The sequence below is a fragment of the Rattus rattus genome, chromosome 6 (genome assembly GCF_011064425.1).
Source record: "Rattus rattus isolate New Zealand chromosome 6, Rrattus_CSIRO_v1, whole genome shotgun sequence".
In the NCBI taxonomy this organism is placed as follows: Eukaryota; Metazoa; Chordata; class Mammalia; order Rodentia; family Muridae; genus Rattus; species Rattus rattus.
In genome coordinates, this window is record NC_046159.1 from 22,103,940 (window position 1) to 22,130,963 (window position 27,024).

The 27,024-nt window shown below is 46.1% G+C and overlaps 1 protein-coding gene across 1 annotated transcript in view; it reads right to left on the reverse strand.

Moving 5' to 3' along the window:
- The window catches only part of Ano2 (anoctamin 2), a 332,547-nt gene that overhangs the window by 243,240 nt on the left and 62,283 nt on the right, over window positions 1-27,024 (reverse strand). The window contains exons 3-6 of the mRNA XM_032906571.1: window positions 25,171-25,269; window positions 7,599-7,750; window positions 4,574-4,628; window positions 1,932-1,983 (exon numbers count right to left, since the gene is read on the reverse strand). Coding sequence (XP_032762462.1) covers window positions 1,932-1,983; window positions 4,574-4,628; window positions 7,599-7,750; window positions 25,171-25,269 — 358 coding nt within the window. The remainder of the gene's footprint in view (window positions 1-1,931; window positions 1,984-4,573; window positions 4,629-7,598; window positions 7,751-25,170; window positions 25,270-27,024) is intronic.

Genomic DNA, 27,024 nt, shown 5'->3' on the forward strand with positions numbered 1-27,024 from the left:
TGACACAGAGTGGGTATAGGAAACAGATGCTTTTAAATGTCTAAGAGAAAGTCAGATTTTGAACACTACCGGACAACAACAAAATCCTAAAGATGTTTGACTTTCACACACACACACACACACACACACATACACACACACACACACACACACACACACACACACACACACACACTCCTAAAAAGAGAAGGAAAACAGAATTCGTTCAAGCAGCCAACTCCTTGTGACCTTCCAGTAATCCTGGGGATTATCCTTTCCCAGAGCCCTAGCTTTTAAGGACTTTCCAGTTTACAAAGCAAACTCACACTTGCCTGTTTAATCTTTACAAAAACTCTGAGAGATAAGTGTGTGATCTCCACCCCGCACAGAGGAAACTGGGTTGTAGAAAGGTTAAGTCACTGTCTGTGAACACAGCCAGAAACTCGCCAGCGATCGCTGTGGAACTAATAGGCTTGGCAGCTTTTAAAATTAACTCATTAAATAAAGTCAACTGAGTAGAATGTGAAAAGCAAAAATGTAGGTGCATAGCTGCATAGGTGCATAGGTGCATGGGGCATAGTTTCATAGGTGCATAAGGGCATAGGGGCATGAGAGCATTGGGGCAAAGGTATATAGGGGCATGGAAGCATGGGGCATAAGGGCATAGGGGCATAAATGATGATCTCAGCACATCTCCAGGGCTCACAGCCTGTGACTATAGAGCCATGACTATAGCGACTAAGAAAGAAACTGAGGTGAGTGGAAGCTCCAAAGAGCATTGTGGGAGAATCAGTGGACCAGACTTGATCTGGGAATGAGCAATGATAAAATCGGAGCAGTCACAGCTCATGTGTCCACCTCTGCCACTTTGTGCATCTCTGAACAATGCATTAGCCCCAGACTGCCCGCTTTCGTGTGTACGCTCTGAAATGTTGGGGCTTTTGTTCCAAAGGTACAGAAATAGCCGTCTGTGGGAAACATCCCACAAGGTGAACGGACTCCACCAGTTACAGTGAGAAGAATGCTGGCTTTGAGAGACAGCTGCTGAGTGACCCAAAGCAGCCTGGACAGGAGGAGAGAAACTGAGGCAGGAGGTCAAGGCAGGAACCTGGGGGCAGGAAATGAAACAGAGTCCAGTCTTATATTAGCCACTTGCCCTCTCTTAGGGAGAAAGAAGTTTCTTCATGCATAGAATGGGCTAGACCCCTTTAAGACAGCCAAGATACATTTCTTCCTGAAACATTAAACGAAAGCTGGCTATGGTTACTTAAAGCCACTGTGTGCCCATTGGCACAAGCTAGAGTCATCTGGGAAGAGGGAACCTCAATTCAGGAGCTGTCTCCTTCAGGTTGTCCTGTGGGCACATCTGAGAGGAATTGTCTTAATTGCCCATTGGTATAGGAGGACTGACTCTGTGGGCAGTGTCGTCCCTGGGCAGGCAAACGTAGATATAAGGAAAGTAACTGGATAAGCCGTGTGGAGCAAAGTGGTGAGCAAGGTTCACTCATGGACTCTGCATCAGTTCCTGCCCCCAGGCTCCTGCCTTGACCTCCTGCCCCAGATTCCTTCTTCCTGCCCAAGTTGCTGTAGGTCGGTCGTGGTGTTTGTCACAGCAGCCAAAAGCAAACTAGGACAAGAGAGTTGCAGAGAGTTGAATGGTGTGAAGAGAGTGGAAGGTGTGGGTGGATGTAGGGAGAACTGGAAAGAGGAAGGACGCCTTCAGCCAAGGTGAGCTAGGGGTCCGGGAGCAGCTTCAACAGCCTGGGAGCATCCTAGACAAGAGGTTAGTGGGAGCCTCTGCTCTAGGGTGGCTGCTTAGCCTAAGCTGAAGCAGCCCTTGCTTGTGGGACATGGGTCTGCTGCTCTCTCTGTTGCCCACCAAGGAAGGTGTTGACAGGGCCGCCCCCAGCCCCTCACCACCTCGAGGATCACCACGTGGGAGGGCTCCTTACCCATCGTGTTGTTGGCTCGAGAACAGGCTGTCCGCTTCAGAATTTCATGTACCTAAAAGGGAAGGACAGCAGAGCTATGAATGCCGGGACTGTGTGCGTCACCACCCTGTGAGGCCGGCTGTCTGGGACAGAGGCACAGGCCTCATTGGGAGGAAGGGGACGCCAAGCATGTGTGGAGCTCATGGCCTCCTTGTCAAAGCCATTCAAGCTTGAGTGTTTTGAGGAAGCAAAGAATTTAACCCCTCGTACACACCCCTCATTCCACCCCACCATGAGAAATGAATCAATAAAAGGTTATAAATTGGCTGCAGAGGCAGAAGGGAAGGAAAACAGAGGCAGACAGTGATACATAGCCCTCTTGAGGGCCCCGGAGGAAGTGTCTGGGTTTGCCTCCTTCCCATGTGTGGGAGCCTCAGAGAAGGTGGGGTTCCCTTCTCTTCCCTCAGAGAAGGTGCCTCCTCCACTAGTCAGGGGCTCATCTAACTAGGAGAGCCTGGAGGAATGCTGGGAAATCACAGGGCATGCAGTCAGATGTAGAGGGGCTTGGACCCACATCAGAAGATCCTCTGCTAGTATCTCTCTGTCACAGGCCTAGGAAGGCTCTGGAAGACAATGGCCATGGTTGTGCTTAGTGCGGAAGAGCACAGCCTATCCTAGCACTCTCGTTTGCCCAAATTGTTCCTGAGTTCTCACCCTGCCCAATCGCAACCTCTTTCTTCCACGGCTGAAGTGGGCAGTGCGGTGGGCCACCTGCTCCGTTGCAGCTCAAATCTCATGAACCTAAAAGATCTAGACAATGCATGCACCATCATGATTACTTTGAAGACTATCTCTCATGTGGAGGGATACTCCTTTCAGAGAGACTGAGGCATATGTAGCTTGGTGATGGCCATCTAATGACTTCCTCATGGGTGCCAAGCCTCAGCGAGGCCAAGCTAGGGTATCCAATCTGAAAGAAGGGAGCAAATGACTAAGCCAACGAAGAAGGGGGCACAGGAAACCGTCACGGATGCTCGCAAATGAGATGCCAGGGGAAAGGAGGTCAGGAGGAAACCCAAGGCTCCTTTTGCCCTTCTCATATTTGGGGGTAGACTAAGAAAAAGGCAGAGACTGGGGAAGAAAAGCATCTAGAAGGAGGGCTGAGCAAGGGATGTGCTTCATCAACAGTGTTCACACTCCTATATTCCAGCCACAGACCTAGAGGGAGCGGCAAATAAACTGGTTCCAGCAGAATGGGGCTCGGAAGTGTTTAATTCTGCTTCTAATACAGCAGTAATTCAATTACAGTAATAATTAGGAACAGCATTTATATGGCCTTGTATTATTTTACAAGCACTTTGCAATGATCAGTTAATCTCCACACCCTGTAACGACCCCCTCCGTGTGGGAGCCAAGTCCTGCTGGGAATGAGTTGACTTATAATAGCATCAAAGAAAACAGGAAATTTGCCCACTTTTCCATGGGAAGGGAAGAGAAATCATCTGCCCATTTTAATCCTTCCTAAAACATGGCATGAAGTGACCAGAGATGATTGTGTTGTTGTTGTTGTTGTTGTTGTTGTTGTTGCTGCTGCTGCTGCTGTTGCTGTTGTCGACAATGTTTGTTTAGTCTTGGTTTTGGCTTTTTATCTTGAAAGCAAGAGTGAAGGCCATATGTCTGTGTGTGTTGGAAATGCTTAGTTACTGTTCTCTGTCCCTTCTTACCTTCCTTATTACTGGGTAGATGGGAAGTCCTTCTAAGTCTCTCCCATATTTATTCAGCAGTGGACATGTAAGCTCTTCCCTAAGGAATGTTACCTCTACACTTCTCATGGGGATAAGTTCTAGCATGCTATGGTAGCTCTGGCCTTCCTCTGCCAACAGGCTGTGTGTCCTCTAGAGTGGTGGGGAATAAACTGATAAGTAAATGAAGATAGTATGTGTCTGGAGGTGGGGCCACAAGAACAGAAGCCAGACACGGATTTGTATTAGAATCAAACATCCAATACAATTAAAACCTTTGATATAAAAGAAAAGAAAGGGAAGAGAAGGAAGGAAGGAAGGAAGGAAGGAAGGAAGGAAGGAAGGAAGGAAGGAAGGAAGGAAGGAAGGACAGGCAAGCTACAGTGAGGAATGTTGGCTCTCTGTTTTATTATTGGGCAAGTTGGCTAATTAGCATTTCCTAAGAAATAAATTCACATGAGTCATTGCCATGGGCTTGAAGGAGAAAGGGTTCATAAAAAGGCTCACAATCCCAGCAACCAGGCTACTTCCAGCCCTGTTCAGACACTAACAATCTATATCCTTTTTTTTTTCTAATGCAATGCTTCTTATAGCCTTGGGTATTTTTTAATCTGTAAACCAAAGGGTTACCTTAACTGGTATCAAGTCCTACCACCTCTAACATCCCCTGATTCTGTGATTCTAAGACAGATCTGCGTGGAGAGTTCATAAGCAGCTACCTCCCCTCAAACCTTAGCAAACAAGAACCTTGTTTGCTCTTTCTCGTACCACTGGGACGGGGAGGCTCTTGGATGCCTTACAGTTGCTAGGCAATGCCAAGCAAATAATGATGAGAGATCGCAGGAAGGGAACGGGAATGACCTGCCAATCACCGACCTGATTCCCAAAACCCTTTACTAAGCCAGTACACCAATAACTTACAATGCGGCTCCGGGTAGCATTGTCAAAGAAGGTGTCCTTTTCCTGGATGTTGTACCTAGAGGATCCAAGAAAGCAAATCATGAACCCAACTCATTTCACCACCCCTACCCCAACACCACTGTCCCCACAGCCCAGGGCAAACCTTTGGGAAGCAACATGGCAAAACATAAAAGTTCTCACACATTCAAGACACATAGTATGGATACTTGTTTTGAGCCAGGAATTCTGAAAACTATTTGTAGGAATTGTTAATAATGGGTTACATAAGAACCTGTCTCAAAACAAAAACACCAAGTCCCATAGCACCTATGGAGTGATCCCCACAGCACCTATGAAGTGCTCCCTGTGTCAGGATCCTTGCTGAGGACACAGATGACTGGACATTTTTCTTACTCTTCTGGGAATCATGAGCCACATGTGTCACAAGTGAAGCATGACTCTGTGTAGACTGTGGTTTTGCAAGGACAAGGACAGAGATAAGACTTCTGATTGGGAAGAACAGAATTTTCTTAAAAAGAAACTGTCTATTCACTGGCCTTAAAGGATAGCAAAACTGAAAAAAGGGAAATGTGTGGAGATAGCTGATCAGAGGTCAGCATCCCCATGGAGGAAAGCCTAGAGGAAGGAAGCATGGAAGAAGCCAGAGACAAAAAGAGTAGTAGGTTCATCAACTGTGGACCTATGTGATACACTGATGTGCCAAGCAAGAGGTAAAACAATGGCATGACTGTTATGGAGGCAACCAATCACTTTCTCATTAGATTTCCCTGGTATTGTAAACCTAGACCAAAGCTCACAGCTGGAAAGATCATAGGCCCTAGGAGTAGGTCATACTTCCTGTAGTAGGGGTAACCTACTACTCTTTCTTTGCTAAGTATACATAATGACATACTGGCTTCTAAATATTTGTTTGTACACAAGATTAAGGGTACTCAGTTTGGGTTAGAAAAGCATTTTTACAGTAACTGGAAGTCAATGTAGAGACTCTTAAGTGGTAAAAAGTGTTGAGAATAAGTGGCTTTTAAATGCTCACTCTTTACAGAACATCTATACCACCCACTCCAAGGCTCAGAGACAGAAGAAGAAGAAAAAAGAAGAAGAAGAAGAAGAAGAAGAAGAAGAAGAAGAAGAAGAAGAAGAAGAAGAAGAAGAAGAAGAAGAAGAAGAAGAAGAAGAACAAGAACAAGAAGAAGAAGAACAAGAACAAGAAGAACAAGAAGAAGAAAAACAAAAAGAAGAACAAGAACAAGAACAAGAAGAACAAGAAGAACAAGAAGAACAAGAACAAGAAGAACAAGAAGAACAAGAACAAGAAGAACAAGAATAAGAACAAGAGGTTGGGGATTTAGCTCAGTGGTAGAGCGCTTGCCTAGGAAGCGCAAGGCCGTGGGTTCAGTCCCCAGCTCCGAAAAAAAAAAGAACCAAAAAAAAAAAAAAAGAATAAGAACAAGAAGAACAAGAACAAGAACAAGAAGAACAAGAACAAGAAAAAGAAGAACAAGAACAAGAAGAAGAACAAGAAGAAGAGGAGGAGGAGGAAGGAAAAGGGGAAGGGCAAGCAGAAGACAACAAGGAAGAGGAGGAAACAACATTAGAACCAGAGGAAGGGTAGGAGAAATTGTCTTAAGGACATTACAGTCATTTACTGAACCCGTGATATCACAGCAGCTGTAGCTATCTGCACAAGATTGGGCCCTTCAATAGCTCATCATAGGTAGGGGAGAGACTTTTGAAGCCTCACTGTTCCTGAGGATCCATTAGCAGTTAATAGATACTGAAATATGGGGGGAGGTAATTTTCTTCAGTGGTGTAACTACTGGTTAGTTGCCCATGCTCTGTTATATAGCCCTTGACCCATAGTTGAGTCAACTCACTGGGTCACAAGAGAGAGGGGAGGAGGAGGGAGGGGAGGGAGGGTGGGAAAAAGAGGAGAAAAGAGGAGAGGAGAGGAGAGGAGGGGAGGGGAGGAGAGGAGAGGAGGAGAGGAGAGGAAGAGGGAAGAAAGAAGAAAAGAAAGAAAAAGGTATAGAGGTACGGAAGAAACTTGCTGGGAAGAAGGAAGGGTTCAGTAGGAAGGGGAGGAGTATAAGATGAGACAAAGAGCAGTCTAAATGTTCACACTACGTTATACACATGCATGAGGAAGGGGTGCCATGCTGACTCTTGCCATGTCACCCATGTCTGTGTGAGCCTGGGTTGACCTTGAAATTTGGGTTCCTCCTTGGAGCAAAAGGATAGTTATAAGGTGACAACTGGAGATGGGGGCTTGCTGTGAAACGGTGCGTGCATATTCATAGAATTGATATCAATCATGGCAATATATGTGAGAGGCATTCCCTAACGAGCACAGAAACACTGCTTCTAAATCTGACGATCTTGGCATCTCCTTGGCCTCTGTGCCCCCCTTCATTCGATCCCCATCGTCCCAGACAGGTTTTCACCAGAGCCCCTTGTGAGCAGCTTATGAGGCATCTTTCATTCCCCACTTCCCTACAGTGCTCACTTCCTCTATAGGTTTCCTGAATGACCGTGCCCCTAAAGAGATTTTCATTCGCTCTTCCTGGGCGAGGAGAGCATCTCCATAGAATCAAGGAGAGCACGAGTAGGCAATGGGTATGTAGAAATCCAGAACTTTCCTCCACTTTCTCGCTCTTTTATCATGTGCTGCCAATACCTAATCAGATGAACTTGGCAGAGGGCCTTCCCCATGGAAAGTAAGCACTTTCCTCCTCACAGAGTATTACAGTTCAAGCCGGACTGTTCCCTGGCTCTCCATCCAGCCTGTATAGTAGCCAAGAAGCAGGTAGGTGTTCCTGCATGAATGCCCAGAGCTGTTTGGGATAACTTCATAGAGGCAGGGCAGTCAAGGACAGAGAAACTGTTTTCCCTGGAGAATGGCCTCTTCCACTGGATCCCAGGCCCCAGGGACATCATTTCTCAAGCCTCAAGGCTCAGACACACAGTGACAGTGGAGGTCCCTCCCCGTCCCCTCTCATGTGCCTGCCCTAGTAGCCCCTATACTCACAGGTACATTTTTTCCCTGGAGAACGGGTAGGAGAGGTTTTTCATCCTGTTGTTGCTGTGTTCAGGAACTCTGGGCTGCAGCGGTGAGCTAAGCGTCTGCAGAATGGCGCTGAACTTCTTTGCGATGCTGCCTCCTGCTTTGATCTCGTACATCTATAAAAAGTAAAGCACAGGATGCCACCTGCAACGCTTGAAAAAGAGCAAGGGGCAGAGGTCCCTGGGGAAACTACTCCGAGCAAAGGAAAGGGTGGGAAGAATAAGAAGCAGGGTTTTTTTTTTCCTTTTTCTCCATTGCTTTTCAGAAGCTCCTCTTAGTCATGCATGCTATGGAGGAAGGTGCCCACTGTAAAGAAACATGCGATTCCAAACTTTATGACTGTCCCACCATCTTACAGAAATCCCAGGAAACAATCACCATCCCTCCACTGGATAAATGCATATAGAATTGTAAGAGCGAAAATACCAGGTGCCTGACACCAGCTGCCTCCGATTCCCACACAGCCCAGTTAGGTATTAAGTTAAGGGTTGCTTTGGTGCCAGAATGGCTGGCCAGGCAGCGTGGGGATCCTCCTAGCTCTGCTTCCTCTGCACTGAGATTTCAAGTGAGTTTACATGGATGCTGCGTGGCAAACACTTTTCCAACTGAGCTCTGTTCCGCACCCTGTCCCCCAAATATGAAACACTCCGTGACATCTGACCTGAGTAAGATACAGACATATTATCATAATGACCATTAATAGTTAGAGTTCTCACGTTTGTTTGTTTATGTTGCAGAGACCACATTAATGCCTACATTAGAGTTTTTGTTTTTATTTCAATGTTTGTTTGTTTTTATTTGATGGGTGTTTTGCTTGCCTCTATGTCTGTGTACCATATGGGTGCCTGATACCCTCTGAAGCCAAAAGAAGTCATCAGGTCTGTGACTGAAAGTTGTGAGGGTGGTACTGGGGATTGAACCCGGATCCCCTGGAAGAGCGGCCAGTGCTCTTATCCTCTGAGCCATCCTCCTGTGCCCGTTATGACCTTTATTTTAGACTTTCGGGTTTGTAAATGCAGTGACTGACGCAAGATGCCATAATTCAGAAACGCTGTGATGCGTTGATGACAGACACTGGCTCTCCACAGGCGATTCTCCTTCCCAGACATGGCATCCATCCCCACTCCTTCCCCAAACCTGCCTGGGCTTTGTAGTCACTTGACCAGTAAAATATGACAGAAGGAGTGCCAGTCAGCCCACCCAATAAGATTAGTGGCTTCCACTCCAGTCTTTCCATGTCCTAAAATGTCCTGAGAGTCCGCAGAGAGGGGACTCCCCTAGCTAGACTCCCTTCAAACTTCCTGCAAACAGCAGGTATGGAAACAACGTCCCTGCCCTTGAACCTTAAGCCACCAAGAGACCACAGCTACTGGCATGCCACCGAGTAAAGTCAAATGATCCTGGCTTTACCTCTGCTCAAGCTCCCGACCACAAAAAAATCATTCAGGCCCGCTCGCTTCTGACTCCCGATGCCTACATTACAGCTTTTATTTTTATTACGCTACTCCATAAATTTTATTTAGTAATTATTTAGTAATAAAATTACTAAGCAAATTTAAGCTACCAAATAAGTTGCATTAAGCTACTAAGTTACTATTAAGCTACTGACATTGGGTTAACTTTCTCATGCCGCCGGGAGGAGTGGTACAAGAGCCAGCATGCGGGACATTCTGATGTAAAAGTCTGCCCTCTTCTCTGCCACACTCTTTTCAAGTTGCAGAGAATACGCATGAGGGTGCTCTAAGAAAATGGCAGCCAAGGGTGTGCAGAGGACTTTGAGGCTCCAAGAAAGGTGGCCGCCCTTTCAGCTGGGGAATCTGAAAAGTGTGTCACTGGTGTGTGTGAGGTAAGTTTCAGCCTCAACCAAAGAGCCACCTTCTTGCTCATTTTGTCATAAAAAGGACAGGCAGTGGTGGGCGTGGGCGTGGGACTGAGGAGTCCTCACAGCCAATAACTGACCGAGAACCACTTTATATCTTCTGAGCAGTTTCTATTTATTTTTCTGTTAAAATAAGTTAATAAAGCTCTACTACTTAAAAAACAAAAACAAAACAAAATCATAGGAAAACTCTAACTAAATGGTAAAATTTTCGTTTCATTTTTGAGCCAGTCTTACCTTTTTCTCCTGAAGAACTCTCTATTACTAGTTTACAGTTTATTTCATCCAGTCTTCATATGTATATGTTTATGTGTATACACACACATGCACACATGCACACATGCACCCACATGCACATGCACATGCACAGTGACCATCAGACAGCATAAGGAGAAAGCAGACATGTGTGTCCCGGGGTAGCTCCAGGTCCCTGCCTTGAGAACTTGGGGAAAACACGTAGATCCCTTCAGATTCCCTGAGGTACAAGGGCAGGGATATAAGGGAGTTCAAGACAAGAATTCATCCCCTGAGACAGGACCCCGCTCAAAGAAGCACAGAAGTCTACTGAACCCCTTGAGCTTTTAGCTGCATAGGTGTGAAAAATGACTCCGAATGAGAGAAAGAACCATCTGGAAGGAGTGAGAATGGTACCCATTTCTGCAGGCCAGATGGGAAAACCCTATAATTTTGGGGGCGCTGGGCGACCCACTGGTTTACTCAGTAGTGGTGGATGATTAGCCTTAGACTGAGTCCCTCCAGACCCACTTAACAAGTCATAAAAGAGGGAACTAGGCTCCATAGCTTTGAAGGTATTTCCCCAGTCTAGCGCGACCACGACTTGAAACGTTTAAGGAAAAGCGGTGTACATTCATGGCACGAGCGTTTCTAGGCATCTCCTGGACATCCGCAGCTTGAGAGTTGATGGGTTCAAGTGCTGGGGGTGTGGAGGGGTGACAAGAACTCTGACAATGACCCTTGCAGTGTGCTTAGCGGTGTGTTCAGCACCTGTACCACGACCAGCTTCTCACAGAATCCATGAAGACACCACAAGCGCTACCAGGGAAGAGCTGGAACTTCACCTCACAGAGGAGAAAACCAAGGCTCAGAGGGGCAGGCAGGTATCCTGGATGCCCTGTCTTGGACTCTTCCCTTGACCCAATGGCCTTCCACCCTAGGCAAAGCCCATCGTCTGTCCCAGGAGAGGAAACAAGCGTGAATGCCCCGGTTTAGCCCAACGGCTTAGGTTCTCATTTCACCTTCCCAGAAAGGCACTCAGGGCTCTGTATTATTAATAATAATCAGCCGGGGTATCGTTATTACTGTTATTCTTGGACATCAGAGAATTATGAACATCCTCAGGAATGGCAAGACACATGTTAGCCAGCTGCTCCCCATTATGCCTCCCTGGGTACACGATGCACCTCCCTGGGTACACGTTGTGCCTTTCATGTGTTTAAAATCATAAATAATCATTAAAGTATGTTGCTCTTATTTTTTTATTCCCGGGCTCAAATGTGGTTCTCATAAAAGCGTGCTTTGGCCCCACTGTCACAGTCTAAGGGGTTCACTGAGATTTCTTTTGTCTTACGTCTTTCTTCCTCCTTGTCTCTCCTCATCTCCCCACCCCCCACAGGGGCGCATCAGTGTGGTCCCAAGGCTGATTTGTTTCCTCTCTGCATTAAAATCATGTGCTTTGCCGAGACACAGGGAGCCACGGTTCCAGTGATGTCTGTCTTGGACAACATACAAGTCATCGTCTCCACTTTACAGATAAGAAAACTGAGGTAGCATGGCCAGTTTAATGAACATACATGAAGGATCTACCTCCCCCCACCCCCAAAAATGAAAATGTACAGCAAGATAAGAGACAAATGCTACCATCCCAATGATCTCTAGGTCGCTTTTTTTCTACCATGGTCTGTGAGGAGCTCTCTCTGCAAATAGGCAGATTAGCCAGCAAGAATACAGGCCAGGGGGTTGGGGATTTAGCTCAGTGGCAGAGCGCTTGCCTAGGAAGCGCAAGGCCCTGGGTTCGACTGGGTTCGATCCCCAGCTCCGAAAAAAAAAAAAAAGAATACAGGCCAGGCATAACGCTGGACGCCACCCCGACCTGGGCGTGCCATGCCGGTAGATGTAAAGTCAGTTTACCTATCTTCCTGCCTGTTAGTTGGCTTTTCCTCAGTTGTCCCATCAGCTGTCAGATCACTGGTGTCCAGTCATCACCCTTCCTAGCATCTCTCTCACGTCCACAGTCATAGAGTGTCTGAAGACTACCTCTGTGACCTCTGCTTCCTTTAATTTCTGAAAGTTGAGCCACACGGGGACTCGAGGCAGACAACATGGCATGAGCAAGTGCGTGTGAGGTGGACTCGATGGAAGGCTATGCAGCCAGAGAAGAGGAAGCCGAGCAAAGAAGCGCAGAGCTTGCAGCTCTTGAAAACTGTTGTCACCCCACAGTGGTGCCGAAGAGATGCTTGGCATGTGCTGCACCAGTGCGAAGGATTCTAGGCCGCTGAGCATCTGTCCTCGCTCACTGGCCTGTCCGTAAGCACATGTGTCCATGCATTCGAGCGCTAAGCCATCCCCCCCACCAAAACGGAAGCAACACCAGGAGCCGAGATGCTCAACGGTACTCTCTCAGAAGGGAGACCTAGAGCCAGAAGGGAGGTCTCAGAGAGCACAACCAGAGACTGAGCAGCCCTTCGCCGCTCTACCTGTGCCTACAGGTTGAGCTTCCTGTCAGTAGCCATCGCGTAGACTGTGATATGTAACTGTAAATAAAAATAAATAAATAAATAAATAAATTTATTTCTCTGCTGTCCAATCCTGTATTCATTTATGGTTTTTATTTCTGTTGTCAGCATGTCTTCTGCACATGAATGAATGTTTGCTGACTTTTAAATTTTGGGATAGAATCCAAGCTTTTTAAATTACATGGCTGACAAGGCCCCTTACGAGCTGTGCCTCCCAGCTCCCTCCTCAGTTTCGTTCTCCTCTCTTCACAGCCTGTGTTGTTCCCACCCGGACTCCTCTCAGTTCCCTCTCACAGGCTGGATTTTTTTGACCTTGGGACCTGGGGGTATATCTGGAAATGTTCTCGTGTGTCCCAACTTCCAAGCTCCTGCCCAGCCTTCAGAGCTGAGCTCAAACCCTCTCCCACCCTCATCTAAATGAGTTTCTTCTCTGTTGACTCTCATTATATGCCCTTCTTGTTTTCCTGCGGGTGGTGTCTCTCAATTTACAACTAGCCATAAAATGCTGAATTCTCACCACATAAAAGTCACCAGGGCCAGAGGACAGCTGTAGTCACTACTACATTAGCAGAACATCTGGGGCATACTGATTTTCAGAAGTTTTCATCAGATGGGTGGAGGATGAGTAGATGGATGGAGGATGGACCAGAGCAAAGAGAAGAAGTAAAGTTGTGGGAAACCAAACATCCAACATGGCAGAACCTGCTGCAGAATCCCCAGCATGCACACTGATGGCTTTGCCCCCATCTCTTGACCAGAAGCCACCAAATGCTTGGGATGAGAAGCACATCGTTCAGGTTTCTCCTTGCTCCACCCCCAGTCAGGAGATACATGGAGCTGAAGGTTCACATAGACTGAGGGCCGATAAATAGGTAAGGCTCTCCCAAGGAAAGAACACAAGGGTAAGGGTACTGTTGTCGGTTTTCACGGTGGAAGGATGCCCATCGTAGCCTGTTCCAAGCTGCCGATAATAGCTTGCAAACTCTCAAATCAGGAACAGTCCCTTTCAGGAGCCATTGGGAGCATTTGTCACTGAGAAAGCTTGTTTTGCATAGGAGCTCCATCCATGAGCCCTGGGCAGGAAGTACAGGAGGCTGATGGTCAGCCCCTTCTCCTTTGCTTCTCCTTCATGCTGACTCCTTTCTGTACATTCACAGACATCCTGCCATGGCTGATCTTCATTGTCAACCTGACTGGACTTATGATCACCGAGGAAGCACACTGTGGAGGACCTATAATGCTGTTCTAGAGACTTCACTGAGGAGGAACAGTTTGCCCTGAATGTGGACAGAGGCTTATCAAGGCCAGGGACCCCTGGGTAGATAAAACCAGGGAAATTCAACCAAGCACCTGCTTCCTCTGCTCTCCATTTCCTAGTTTGCCTGAACATGAGGTGTTCTGGCCACAGACTCCTTTCATCCACACAGACTCTGCTAGACCTCTGCCACAATGATGTGTGATCCCCTCTCAAACCAAGAGCTAAATAAGTCTTTCCACTCATAGATTGCTTTTGGTCTGGGTTTTGGCTACAGTGACAAGAAAAGTGACTTTAAAAGGCAGCATGGCCATCCTGGGGCTCCATTCTTGTGTCTTCTACTGGACCATGTCCCTTTGCGCTGACATTGTTGCTAACGGCACCATCTCTCTCAAAACTGCCATCGTGTGGACCTGACAGCCAGCCCGCCACACTGTCCACTCCTAGCCCTGCTGGTCTCTTGTCTAGGTCCAGCCCCTGACTACTTCAAGCAGTCACAACTTGAAGGCTATCATCAACAAAACTGTCACATTTATTTTAACTAGGTTTCATTTTGAGTGTTAAACAAAACAAAGCCTGAACTCGGGTCGTAAAAGACCTTCACGTTTGATTTAGAACAAGGTTTCACTCTGTACCCTGGGGTTGGTGTGGAACTCACTCTGCAGCTTGGAACTCACAATGATCCTGCTTCAACATCCTTAGGGCTACCATCATAGGTTTCTCTCCTTGTTCTTGGCCTCATACTTTTCCAGACTTGGGTCAGGCTCCTCTGCTCACAGAGCTTTGTCATCCACATGGCATGTCCATGTCCCATCTGAGCTTCTTTCCCAGAGCCACAGCATGTAGGTGCCGCCATTCTCAGCCTGCCCCTTTCCAATGTTGAAGCAGAGACAAATGTTGGAAAATGAAACCAAAGTCAGAACATTCTACACTCACTCTCCAGCTATTTAAATAGTAATTTGGGGCAGCGCCAAAGCACCCATTGAGATATGAAGTCTAAACTCTCCCTCTGCAGTGTGCTTAGATTAAGAACAAATGTTTGAGAATGGGCTTTGACAGTAAGAGGACATCCCCACCTCCAGCCATCTCTATATAACAACTACAGCTCTAGTTCACTTCAAAACCATTGATGATGCTAATAGTCTGTCCACAGATGCACTCCAAAGGCTTAAGTAGATGATGACTCCTCTCCCTACAACCAAGGATTTACATATAGCTAACTGCAATAAACGTCATCGGGGTCCTCTTGACATTTTATCTTATTGGAGGAGGGAGTGTTTTTTGAGATATAGCCCAGATTGGCCTGGAACCCATCATTGCCTTGCTTGCCCTTCTATACTCTGGTTTGATGCCAATTTGACACAAGCTAGAGTCATTAGAAAAAAGGCAGTCTCTCTGCCTCCATAAGGTTTTTCTTAATTGGTGATTGATAGCCGAGGGCCCAGCCTATTACAGGTGGTGCCATACCTTGTCTGATGGTCCTGGGTTCTGTGAGAAAGCAGGCTGAGCAAGCCATGAGGAGCAAGTTAATAAGCAGCATCCCTCTATGGATTCTGCATCAGCTCCTGCCTCCAAGGTTCCTTCCCTGTTTGGATTCCTGCCCACACTTCCTTCAATGATGAATTATGATGCAGAAGTATAAGACAAATGAACCCTTTCCTCCACAACTTCATCTTGAGCATGGTGTTTCATCACAGCAACAGATACCCTAAGACACCCTCTCAAGTGCTATAATTAGAGACATGGACTACTGTCCCCAAATCACCTGACTTTAACTTTCTGGATTTACTAAAGTGTCAAAATACTTCCAATGAGTAAATAGATCACCATTTGATGAAGGAACTAATTGCCAAGGAAGGGAGAGCTTCTATAGCTGAATTTCATTTGACATGAGACATATATGAACTCTGTCCTTAACAGATAGATACCTATTCTTAAGTAGAGAGACTCTCCTAAGGATCAGGACTAACAGAAGGTCCTAGGACTGAGGAAGCAAGAGCCTTGTGGTATCAATGGTTCAATCAATCTAGTTCACATTGATCAACTATTACTTCAATGGCACACAATTATTTTCAGGAAATTCATAAGAAATATGAGTTCCTGATCCTAAAGATTTAGGGCACATGTGAAACCCAAGCATAACTCCCAAAGGCATCTGGAGGAAAAACACCAGTGGGTAGGGCAAACATTGAGTGGATAGTGGCGAAGAATACAAGAAAGGAGAGATGGGTTCAGGTGCCAGGAAACAAAGGAGGACGAGTGAGGAAGGCAGGATGGAAACTGGTTCACAAAGGGTAATCTGAGTTGCTTCATTCATTCATTCATTCATTCATTCATTCAGGGAGGAACAGGAAGTCATTCTAAAACCCAGGATGAGTGCTTTTGGAAAGGTCTGTCCCATTCATGAAGGAGGAAGCCACTCTGGTCTAGAAAAGTCTATATCAAGAAGATTGTGTAGGCTCCACAGAGAGGCATGGTTGGAAGAGAACAGTCTGGATGGTCAGGAGCACTCAAAGGAGGACCAGTGATGCCCTCATGGATAGGGATTTAGCAGATGTAGGTATAGATCAGGCAGTTGGGCTAAGCAGGACAACTTACTGTAACTCACCTCAAAGAGATAGCAGAGAGGAGTGCATAGAACTGGACCCACTAGAAAGTGGACAAACCAAAGAGAATCTGTCTCCAGGACTAAGCAGCAAGAATAAAAACCTACATACACGTACACACATACACATGTACATATACATATATGGTGTACATATATGTATACACGCATCAAGATAGAGAAAGGTAGGTTGGTAGACAGATGAACAGATGATAGTTAGACTAACAAATCGCCATCTGCTTTACACATGGAACACAGCATTTTAAAGTGAAACAGAGAGTACAGAGAATTCAGGCTCTGTCTTCCTTACTTTACAGGTTAACGTAAGTCACTCCCAGAATTAATCTCCCACCGTGGAATAATTGTAACCTGTGTATCTCCCACCTGGGACCACAGCTTCCTAGATGAATCTCTTTAAATACCTCTATACAACATTGCCTCAGGACATTAGCAGAGTTTCCATAGGAGAGAAAGTGGATCACAATAGAACCACGTTTCTCCCTAGAAGGCTCCCTCTACAAGCTTTAATTAGTCAGGTAATATGCAATGATGAGTGCTTCTTGAATATGTTAGGTCATGTCGTGTTGTATAACCCAAGAGCATTGTTCTACATAGTAAACCTTGGAAGGTGCCCTTCCAGACTACACTGGACAGTCTGGACCAATCGTGGGTTTGTTTGTTTGTTTGTTTGTTTGTTTGTTTTTCAGCAAGTAGAACAAGAGCATGGCTTTAGAGTGGAGCAGACATGATTTTGGGTCCCTGGTCTCTTCTCCAAGCTATGAGACCCTGGCTAAGATCATTAACCTCACTGAGACTAAGTTTCTTCATCTACAAAATGGGACTAACATGAGTAAGTACTCATATTGTACCAGCTCATATTGTGAGGTAATGCAAATTAATACCCAGCAGCTGTCATCAACCGGCCTAATGCACAGTGAATTTTTATATTTAGATTCCAGTTGATTTAATCGTTTGTCCATGAAATTATACTTGTGACTTCAAGTCTTGGTTTTAAGATAATTCCAGTTTCTGATGTCAGCAAATGTTCCCTGATTGAATGCATCCCTCTGTCTCTGCTGCCTCCGTGTAGTAACCCTCTCCCCTGCGGACCTCTGTTCCATGTTTGCTTGTGCTCTGCTCTCCTAAGCACATTGGATTTAGGGCTCATTCTAGATCCAGGATGACCTGAGATCTTTGCTTGATGACATCTACGAAGACCCCATTTTCCAAATGGACCACACTCACAGAGTCCAAAGCCAGAACTTGGGTACACCTTCTCTACACTGGTCTTTGCTCTACGCCAGCATTTGCTCCATTGAAAAGATTTATAATCTTAAGGGGTTTAAAATGCCAGTCTTGGGATGTTTCATCTCATGGGCCAACTGCACGGATCTGTGGGCTGGGCAGATATTTAGTCAAGCAGTTTTGTGGACATACTTGTGAAGGACCTTTGGGGATAAGGTGAGACTGTGACTCAGTAGACTGAGTATATACAGCAGGCTGCCCTCCCTAATGTGGTCTGACCAGATAGAAAAGGGAACCACACCCACAAAAGGGTGGTTCCTCCTACCTGAGTGCCTTACGTTAGGATGTCAACCATTTTCTTCTGTTCTTGGAATAAAATTGAATGTCAGTTTTATGGTCTGGACACTACCAACATTCAGGTTGGTATTTATATATGTTCTGTTTCTCAGGCTTGAACTACTCAATTGGATCCAGGGTATCCAATTCACTGACTCCAGACCTTGGGACAATCACAGCCTCCACAACTAACTTGTAGTGTGCCCCTGTCTCTCTCCTGTTTCACTAGAGAGCCTCATCCAATACCCAAATCTGAATAAGTAAGAAGCAAGACATTCTGTGTTCCCAGAAAAGTACAGTCCCTGAAGCAGGACAGATACTATGAGCTGTGGGGGTCAAGAGGAGGAATACATCCTGGAAGACTTTGAGAAGTGAGCCAGCCAAACCAGAAGTCCCTGGAGAGCCAGTGATAAGTATCTAAGAACAATTTCCAAAAATGTATAAAGCTTAATGGAGTCAATGGCTTCCTCCTAAGGGGCTACTCGAGATAATTAAATTGTCAGGCTCCTTTCTATTTTAATTGGAATTATGTAAGCATAGTCTGGTTTTCTCACACTTATCATGAAATGCTGATAGAGCATTTACGTGACTTCTGTGAGGGAAAGGCAGAAACAGATCACCCTTTAATAAGTGCTGTTTTATAAACACGAACTTCAAAACATGGGTTCCATTAGATGGATTACATCATTGGCTCATCAGAAATTTGCTTAAATGATTTTGCAGCAAAGCCCTTCCTGAGCCACATTTTAATATCAAATCCTCTATTTTTATCCTAAGTCAGTATAAGAAATGATCACATACAGATCATCTTAGGGATCTCTAGAATACACCACATATGCTCCCATATGTGCAAGACTCAGGGAGTTTGGCAGAAGATGGAGGGATGACTATAAGAGCCAAAGGTCAGAAAAGATTGGAGTAAAACAGTGCCTTCTGCACACGACAGGGTCACTGCACTCGTGAATTCACAGCAGCAATGATTACCCGCACAGGTCAAGTCAGCCACACTCTAGTATGGAGGGGGAGGCGTAACAAGGTTTCCTCCTTATTGAGGGACTACTACAGATGGCTGATGGCTTCCGGGAGAGGAAAAGTCAATTTTCTTTAAGGACGTGGACCCCGGGAAGCTAATCGTGCTCCAATTATGAGTATATGGGAAGCACAGACTGGACTGGATGGGTTATTAAACAAAAGGAGAGAGGACTCAAAGCTTAGGAGGTAGAGAGAGAGAGAAGACCTGGGAGAAGGTAGGGGTAGGAGCAGGGAGGGTGATTTGAATTAAGAATGGCCCCATGGGGTGGGGGATTTAGCTCAGTGGTAGAGCGCTTGCCTAGCAAGCGCAAGGCCCTGGGTTCGGTCCCCAGCTCCGAAAAAAAGAAAAAAGAAAAAGAAAAAAAAAAAGACTGGCCCTCATAACCTCATAAATTTCAAACCTTAGTTACCAGGGAGTAGAACTGTTTGAGAGGATTGGGATTAGGAGGTGTGGTCTCGGTGGAGTTTGGGGAGGTGTGGCCTTCTTAGAGGAACTACATCATTGTTGGTGAACTTGGAGGTTTCAGAAGCCCATGCCAGGCCCAGCATGGGCATGAGTATGTGTGTGAATGTCTGCCTCCTGCCTATGGATCAGTTTGTAAAGTTCTCGGCTACTGTTTCAAAGCTTACCACCATGATGATCACAGACTAAGCCTCAGAAACTCTAAGCAAGCCCCCAGTTCAGTGCTTTCTTCTCTAAGAGTTGTCTTGGTCATGATTTCTCTTCATAGCAATAGAATTGTAACAAAACATGAATTATATGACATTCTCAAAGAATTACAAAAATATATATTTTTTTAAAGGAAGAAACAGTTATTCCAGGAGCTGGAGGGGTAGTTCAGTAGTTAGGAGTGCTCACTGCTCTTTAGAGGACCCAAGTTCAATTCCCAGATTCCACATTGAATTGTAAGTTTACAATCACGTGTAACTGCAGACCAGGACATATGACACCCTCTTCTGGCCTCTACAGACAATGCTCTCACATTACATGCACATGCACGAGCACGCACACACACACACTTTTTTAATTTAAATATCTGCATCCTTATTTTTAAAAAAGATCATTCTGACCTCAAATGTAAACTTGTGACTGAAAACCTGATCTCTTATATGTTGTTCAGACCCTTTAAAAAAGTTATACTTTGGGAATAAAATTTTTTTAAAAAATTAAAAAACAAAAAAACTTTGGTCCGTCCCACCCCCACAAGACAGTTACTCATGCTGCTTAGCATAAAATTCTGTCTCACTTGCAGCTGTTATCTTCAGTGTCAACTTCTATCATCTTTATTTCTCCTATGTTTCCCTACTTGCCCCAAAATGCACAGGTCTTTTCATCTGTTGGTTGTTTGTTTGTTGTTTTGATTGTTGTTGTTGTTGTTGTTGTTGTTATTGTTGCTTTGTTGCAAAATGAGCCATTTGTATTCTTTTTCTTTCTGACTTCATTTTGACAAGAAATGTCGTTGATTCATACCTGAGAGCAGAACCCAGAGCAGAACGTTCCTTTGTCACACCTGTCACGTGGCTGCTGCCCCTAGGAAGAAGTTCTCCCAACTGGACCTGCTGAGTGGCGAATCTTCCCACAAGCTTTCCCAACCACGGCCCAGCAGAGCCCACACATAGAACCATCATGTTACAGACGCTCTGCTCCCTAGGAGACAGAATCCTCCTTCCCAGGCCATAGTCTAACGGCCATCTGTCCTTGCCTCTTCACAGACTCTGCATCTGGGCTGCTGGCTGCCTTGGTAAACAAATGCACTGAACCCATTTTCCACAGTGCTGCAGATGCGGGCTGTGAAGGATGAGGAAAGGGAAAGTGTAGACAGGAGAAATCCAACTCAGGGCCCACTGTGTAGCCTGACTCACATGGCTGCGAAGTGTACAGCAGCCGGAACCACAGCGATGGAGGTTGTCATAGAGACATGCAGCACTGGGCCAGACACTTCCATAACTTGCTGCCTCTTACGCCTGCCCTCCACTACAGGGTGACTCGTGTATCGAAAGCGTGTAGATCTCTAACCCTGCTTTGTTAAAAGAAAATCTGACTCAACGCTATCTACTTACACGCAAAGGACCCTTAATCTGATGTCTTTATGGGATCCTGGGGATTGCACTGAGACCCCTTAATACCAGTCATCAATCTACTAGCAACAGCCACCAAAGAGCTGATGGATCAGACAAAAGTGGTATCCACTTATCCTAGCTCTGTGTCCTCTTGAGCTGTATTACTGTGACTTCATGGACAAGACTATTTCTATAAAAGCCCCAATTATCATACACACATGCATGCACATGCACATATGCACACATGCACACATGCACACATGCACACACCTATATATCTGCAGCCTTGTCTCTGCTAGAGGCTTGAATATGAATGTCAGGGGTGAGAAAAGGGGTATCCACTCATTTACATAAATAAGCAAGTGGAGAGGAAGTGGCCTAGATGCTGACTGGGATCTAGAAGGACCACCTCCAGAATAAGCAGGAGAGATAAGGCATCTGGGCCCAACACGACCCATCTCAAATCTTCCTAGACTGTTCAGCACCAAAGACCAGTCTTTCTATCTCCTCCCGTGTGAGCCTGTTGAATGTCCCTCACAAAACGCAGGCCCTTCTGTTGTTGTTTTTGGAAAACAAATGTTTCCTTCCAAGATTCCCCCTCCCAGTTAATATTTGTGCTCAGGACTCGGAGTCCCTGGACACATTACAATGGATTTGTGCAGGTTTGAGACCTCCACTTCATGATTTCCTCCACATCTTTCTGGTCTCTCTGGACCTTACGGGGTTATGATCCAAGCCGTCACCGACCTGGATGACGTTTAACGGATCCTATACCATGCCTTGCTCTTCTTTTATATCCCCACCACCCACAGGATGTGGCTCTCTGCAAATGTGGCTTATCCTCATTTTAGTCACTTTCCAGGTCCATTTTTAAAAGGAGCAATGCTGGCCCTCCAACAGACTGTCATGCCTCCCCTTCCCCAATGGACAGCCCTCCCTTACTTCAGGAACTGGACTTATCCTACTCCCAGCCTTGGGATCAGAGTCTCTGATTAATTTTTACAAACACATGTATCCTACCCAGCACAAGTTGTATCCTCCTCATCTGTTTATAAGACCCCCCTGTGAGGCCAACTACAAGGCCCCAAATGAATGCTATGAACACAGAGAACAGCAGGGGCCATGTGGTTGAACCCACAGACAGATGCCAGAACCTTCCACCTGTGTGGAGAATGGGAAATGCTAGGAGAAAGTGTTTTTGGTTATCTGGACAGCCTGGAGGGGCAGTCACAGCCTCACCCAGACCCCAACCCCCAACTTTCTAGGCAGATCTCTGCTCTGCAGATGGCCGACAACTGATCTCAACAGCTGGGCTCCAATAGCTGCCTTTGCCTGGGTCTGTGCACACTTTCTGTTACCCTGGGCTCTGTTCTGGGCTTACCAGGGCCTGAGCTGCTCTGTAGCCCTAAGGCCCTCCAAAGACTCCACACGGCAGGACCTGATCAGTGCTGGCTGCCTGATGGGTCAGGAAGGAAGCTGACTAGGTACTAGGACTTAAGAAAACACAGAAAAGTAGTTCAAAACACCAGACTCAAGAACAAACTCTTGCATTCCCATACCACCCTTTAAGAACCAGATTCTTAAAGTCACCCACTAAGAAATGAACAGTGGGCAATTTTATACCTGAATCATAGACAGGGAAACTGAAGCTCTGAAAGAGGAAACAACATCCTCAAGTCACACAGTAAATGAGGGAAAATCTCAGGTTTCATGTCTGTTCTTGGGACTTGTCTAGTATAATGTCTAATGTCTTGAACTGTTAAAATGAAAAGGTGAGACCCCAAATGAATGTTTCGTAACGTGGCTTGCCCAGGTCAACTCATTTACAAACTCAAGTCCTGTCTGTCCAACACTTGCTAAGTTCCAAAGGGCTAATGTATGGGAGCTGCAGCGCAGGAGGGGACAGGCATGTCATTTATGCAAAGCTACCTTGCAAATCTGGGACAAGACATTGTAGAGACAAAGCAGATAGGAAGCAGGGGTGACTTGGAGGGTGCCTAGACAGGAGGAGTCAAGGCGGCAGAGGAGCAAGGGTGTTAAGGAATGGTTTATGGTGCAAAGGACAGAGAAGACGGGAGTGAGGTGGGAGGTGGACAGAAAGCATGAGAGAGCAGGAAGGTTGGGAGGAGAGCCAAGAAGAAAGCCAGGCAGGAGGAGAGCCAAGAAGAAAGCCAGGCAGGAGGAGAGCCAAGAAGAAAGTCAGGCAGGAGGAGAGCCAAGAAGAAAGCCAGGCAGGAGGAGAACCAAGAAGAAAGCCAGGCAGGAGGAGAGCCAAGAAGAAAGCCAGGCAGGAGGAGAGCCAAGAAGAAAGCCAGGCAGGAGGAGAGCCAAGAAGAAAGCCAGGCAGTGTGCACTGGGGATGCAGAGAATGGCACTCGGTTGTCAGGCACACCTAAGTGCTTCACTGTGAGGATCATAGTCCCCACCACTACTCTTCATGGATGGTAGAGACTCGCTCAACTTCTTCCCAAACACCAGACAGCAAAGATGAAACTAGATAGCAAGACAACGTAGGATGGGGTGAAGACAACATCGACTAAAGCAAAGAAAAGGAACAAGAGAAGTGAACGGAGTTGGGGAAGGTGGATTCTACCAGAAAGAACTAGAAGCTTCTACCCAAAGCTGAGACGTGGGTTGTATTGCCAAGAGACCAGGCACACATCAGTTGGGAAGAGTGGCATTCCCAAACAAAGATGTCACATGGATTTACATCAGTGGTATTAGAAATAAGAAGACTAACCCAGAGGATAAAGAACATAACAGCATGGAGACAATACCTGTGTAAGAAGTTGGGCGTGGTGGCACACACCCGCAGGCTTAGCACTTGGGCAACTAAGGTGGGAAGTGTGCAAATCTGAAGCCAGCCTGGGCTACAGAAATTCTCAATGTCCCAAGGAAGTGAATAATAAACCATGAAATAGTGTGGCCCCTGCACAATTGTGTTTTATCAAAAAACCATGTAAGTGAACCTCATATCTGTGTTTGCTTGTTACTAATGAGCAATGTTAGTCCAGCTTAATAAATTATAAGAACAGAATCTACACATTCTATTCTTCTTGTGGAGAGGGAATTCCCATTGGCTCAAACGCATACTGGTATTTGATGAGTGATTTTTGCCAGGCGATAGAGCTGTTGGCAGTGAAGGTGGTACAAGCACAGTTAGTGAGATAAGCTGGTATTCCCAGCTTTGGTCAGCAGTGGGGATGAGATGGGAAGGTGGGCATGGCAGCACTGAGAGGCAGAGATTCAGGGAGGGAGAAACACTTCTCAGGGTGAAAATCAGGATCTCTACAAAGATAAGTCACCATTTGTGAAACAGCACTATATGGGGCAGAAATACACACAGAGAGAGAAGAGAGAGAGAGAAGAGAGAGGGGGGGGAAGGGAGGAGGAGGAGAGGAGAGAGAGAGAGAGAGAGAGGAGAGAGAGAGAGAGAGAGAGAGATCTAGCCACAAATCACCACCCATGGTTAATACAACAAATACCTATTCCAGTGCCCTCCCAAAGAGACAGCACAGAAGGTCAGAGTGAAGTTCCATTCTTTGCCCTAAAATATCCAAGGAGAAGGAATGGGAAATTTAGAAACAAATAATTCTCTTCTCCTGAGAGCTGTTTGCTGGATTTTGTTGGACAAGGAGGCATAGCAGTTGAAAATTCACTGGAGAGATTTTTTAAAACTGTACATACACTGTTCTAACTGAAAGCTGCCTCCCACACCATCTAAACTGTGAGGCACCCAGCCCACACAGCACAACCTCCTGGGGATGATTTTTCCACAGCGCTGGTCCCAGAACTTCATTCCATACCAACCAAGTGAGCTGAAATCTCCAGGTGGGACACTGGTATGGAGCTCGTGAAAACACGTGCCACATGGTTTCAATCTACTCCCCTGTTGAAGGACCTCCTAATTTATGGAGGAGCAAAAGCCACCATTCTGACCACAGCAGTGTGCCCATACCGTTCTTGGGAGTTTTCCCCTCCCACCTCACTGTCAGATCCCATTGCTAGGCTCACTACGGAGAAATGCCTGATGGTTCTAGACCTTCAAGAACAACAGGAAGGAAGGCACAACAGGAAAAAAATGAAGATGACATGGCTTCCCAGACACTACAGTCCAGGTGTCAGGACAGCAGGCAGGCAGGCAGGCAGACAGACAGACAGACAGGCAGACGGAGGGAGGGACAGGGGGACAGAGGGATACCAGTTCTTCTCTGTCCCACCCATCTCATGGCTACATACTTAGAATCCCTGGGGAGACAAGTTTAACTTCGACTCCAAAAAAAAGCCACATCCACCTGGCCCAGATCCCAAGTCATCCACATGCATCCAGCCCTCAGGAGGCCCAGAATCCAGGAGAAACAAGTGCATACTTTCTTGGTAGGGACTTTGATCTTCAAGAACTCTGCTTCCCTGGCCAGCACCTGCCATGGGGCGTGGATCCGGACAAAGACAGATCCCTGGCTTTTGCTCTGCAAGGTACAAAGGGGAAAGAAATAGAAACACTTGTAAGAACACAGCTAAAACTCTTCGTTCCCAGCTCTAGAAGCCCAGACTTCTTGTTCCTTCAGTTCGGGACTTCCGTTCCCTTTAAATGCCCTTAGGAGCCAGTCTCACACACCCATACCCAACTTCTCCAATGTGTTCCAGATACATTGTGATTTCTAAGTGTCTGGGTTCCCAAAGGGTAGTGCATGGAGACTGGCGGCTTCGTGAGGAAAATAAAATAATTTTGTTCACAGATTTGAAAGTTATACAATTATGATTTCATGGAAATTTCCACAAATGCAGTTACATTGGTCAGCTAGCCACTACCGGCATTCAACGAACAGGCCTCAGTTTGCCTCCAGTCACAGACTGTTGTTCACTGGTCAAACTTGTGCTTCTGTTCTGCCAGTGTGCTGGGTGGTTGCCCCAAATCACAGACGTGACCGTCCAAGCCTCAGAGCAGGTGACACAGACAGCAATGCAAATGTACCACTCAAAATAATATCAAAGCATCAATCATAAGCAAGGTTCAGTGTGAACACAACCTAAGTCTGTGTCCTAGGACAACGGGGATGTCACTCAAAAGGAAAGAAGATGCAGTGTTGGAAAATTAGGGCGAGTCAGAAACCTCCATGGCTTTGGTCACCATATCAGAAATAAATACTTGCTGGACTGTGGCAGAGATTTCACCTCATCTTCAGACAAAACATGAGTAATAAATGCTTTTGGGATATTAATTATTTTGTCACCAAAGAATGAAAGAGGGCCAAGCTGAGAAGGACCCGCTCAGCTCAAAGGACCACAATCTGGCAAAGGTCCCGCTATTAGGAAGCTGTTTTAATACTCCCCAAAAAAGTCCAAATGCTGTGTGCAGAGAGAAAATAGAATGTGTTGGCTGTTAATTTCTTCATCAAGTGACTATCGGAAATTCCATAGAAGATTTGTCCTGTCCTAGGAGGAAGCAAATGTACCATTGGTGTTAGGATAGAGCCACTGGGGTACAGAGTAGGAGTTGCGTTCTAGCAATTCTCTCTAGAAATGCTGGGTGGAGACAGCTTCCATCCACAGCTAGACGCCCATGTGCTAGGAGAGAGGAGCGTCGTGTTGAACAGATATATACTGTGTGAAGCAAGGTGTATGGATGGGATCATGCTGAGACGACAGGGACTCTGCGCAGTCCGCACACACAGGTGCTCCTATTGAAAACCATCCCCAGGTTCATTTACAGAAAACCACTGTTACTCAGTGATAATGGCCTAGGATCTTGGTTTAGGGCTTAAGATAACAGCAGAAGCTATGAACTCATGACTCCGACTGTCCCTTCCCAGTGTGCAAGGGAGTCAAGCAGGCTTGTGGTAGGGACTGCTTTCCCCCAGGGACTAGGAAAGTGCTCACGTGTTTCTGAAATAAAGGCAAATATGGTCGGGCACTCGTGGTGCAAAGGAAGAATATTTATAATTCTTAAATGGTGACCCCAAAACACACACACACACACACACACACACACACACACACACACACACACACACACACACACACGTTTAGTAATTCAGGTTTCCAGAACCTAACACTTCAAGAATGGAAGGTAGAAGAATGAAGGAGCTAGAAAGGTAGGTGCTGTGATTGACTCTATTTTTAAAACCAAACACGGAAGATTCAAATAATTTTCCCAACATGACCAAAAGAATTAAGTGTGGTAAAATAATTTCTAAAACCAGGAAGTGTTTGCTTTCACTGAT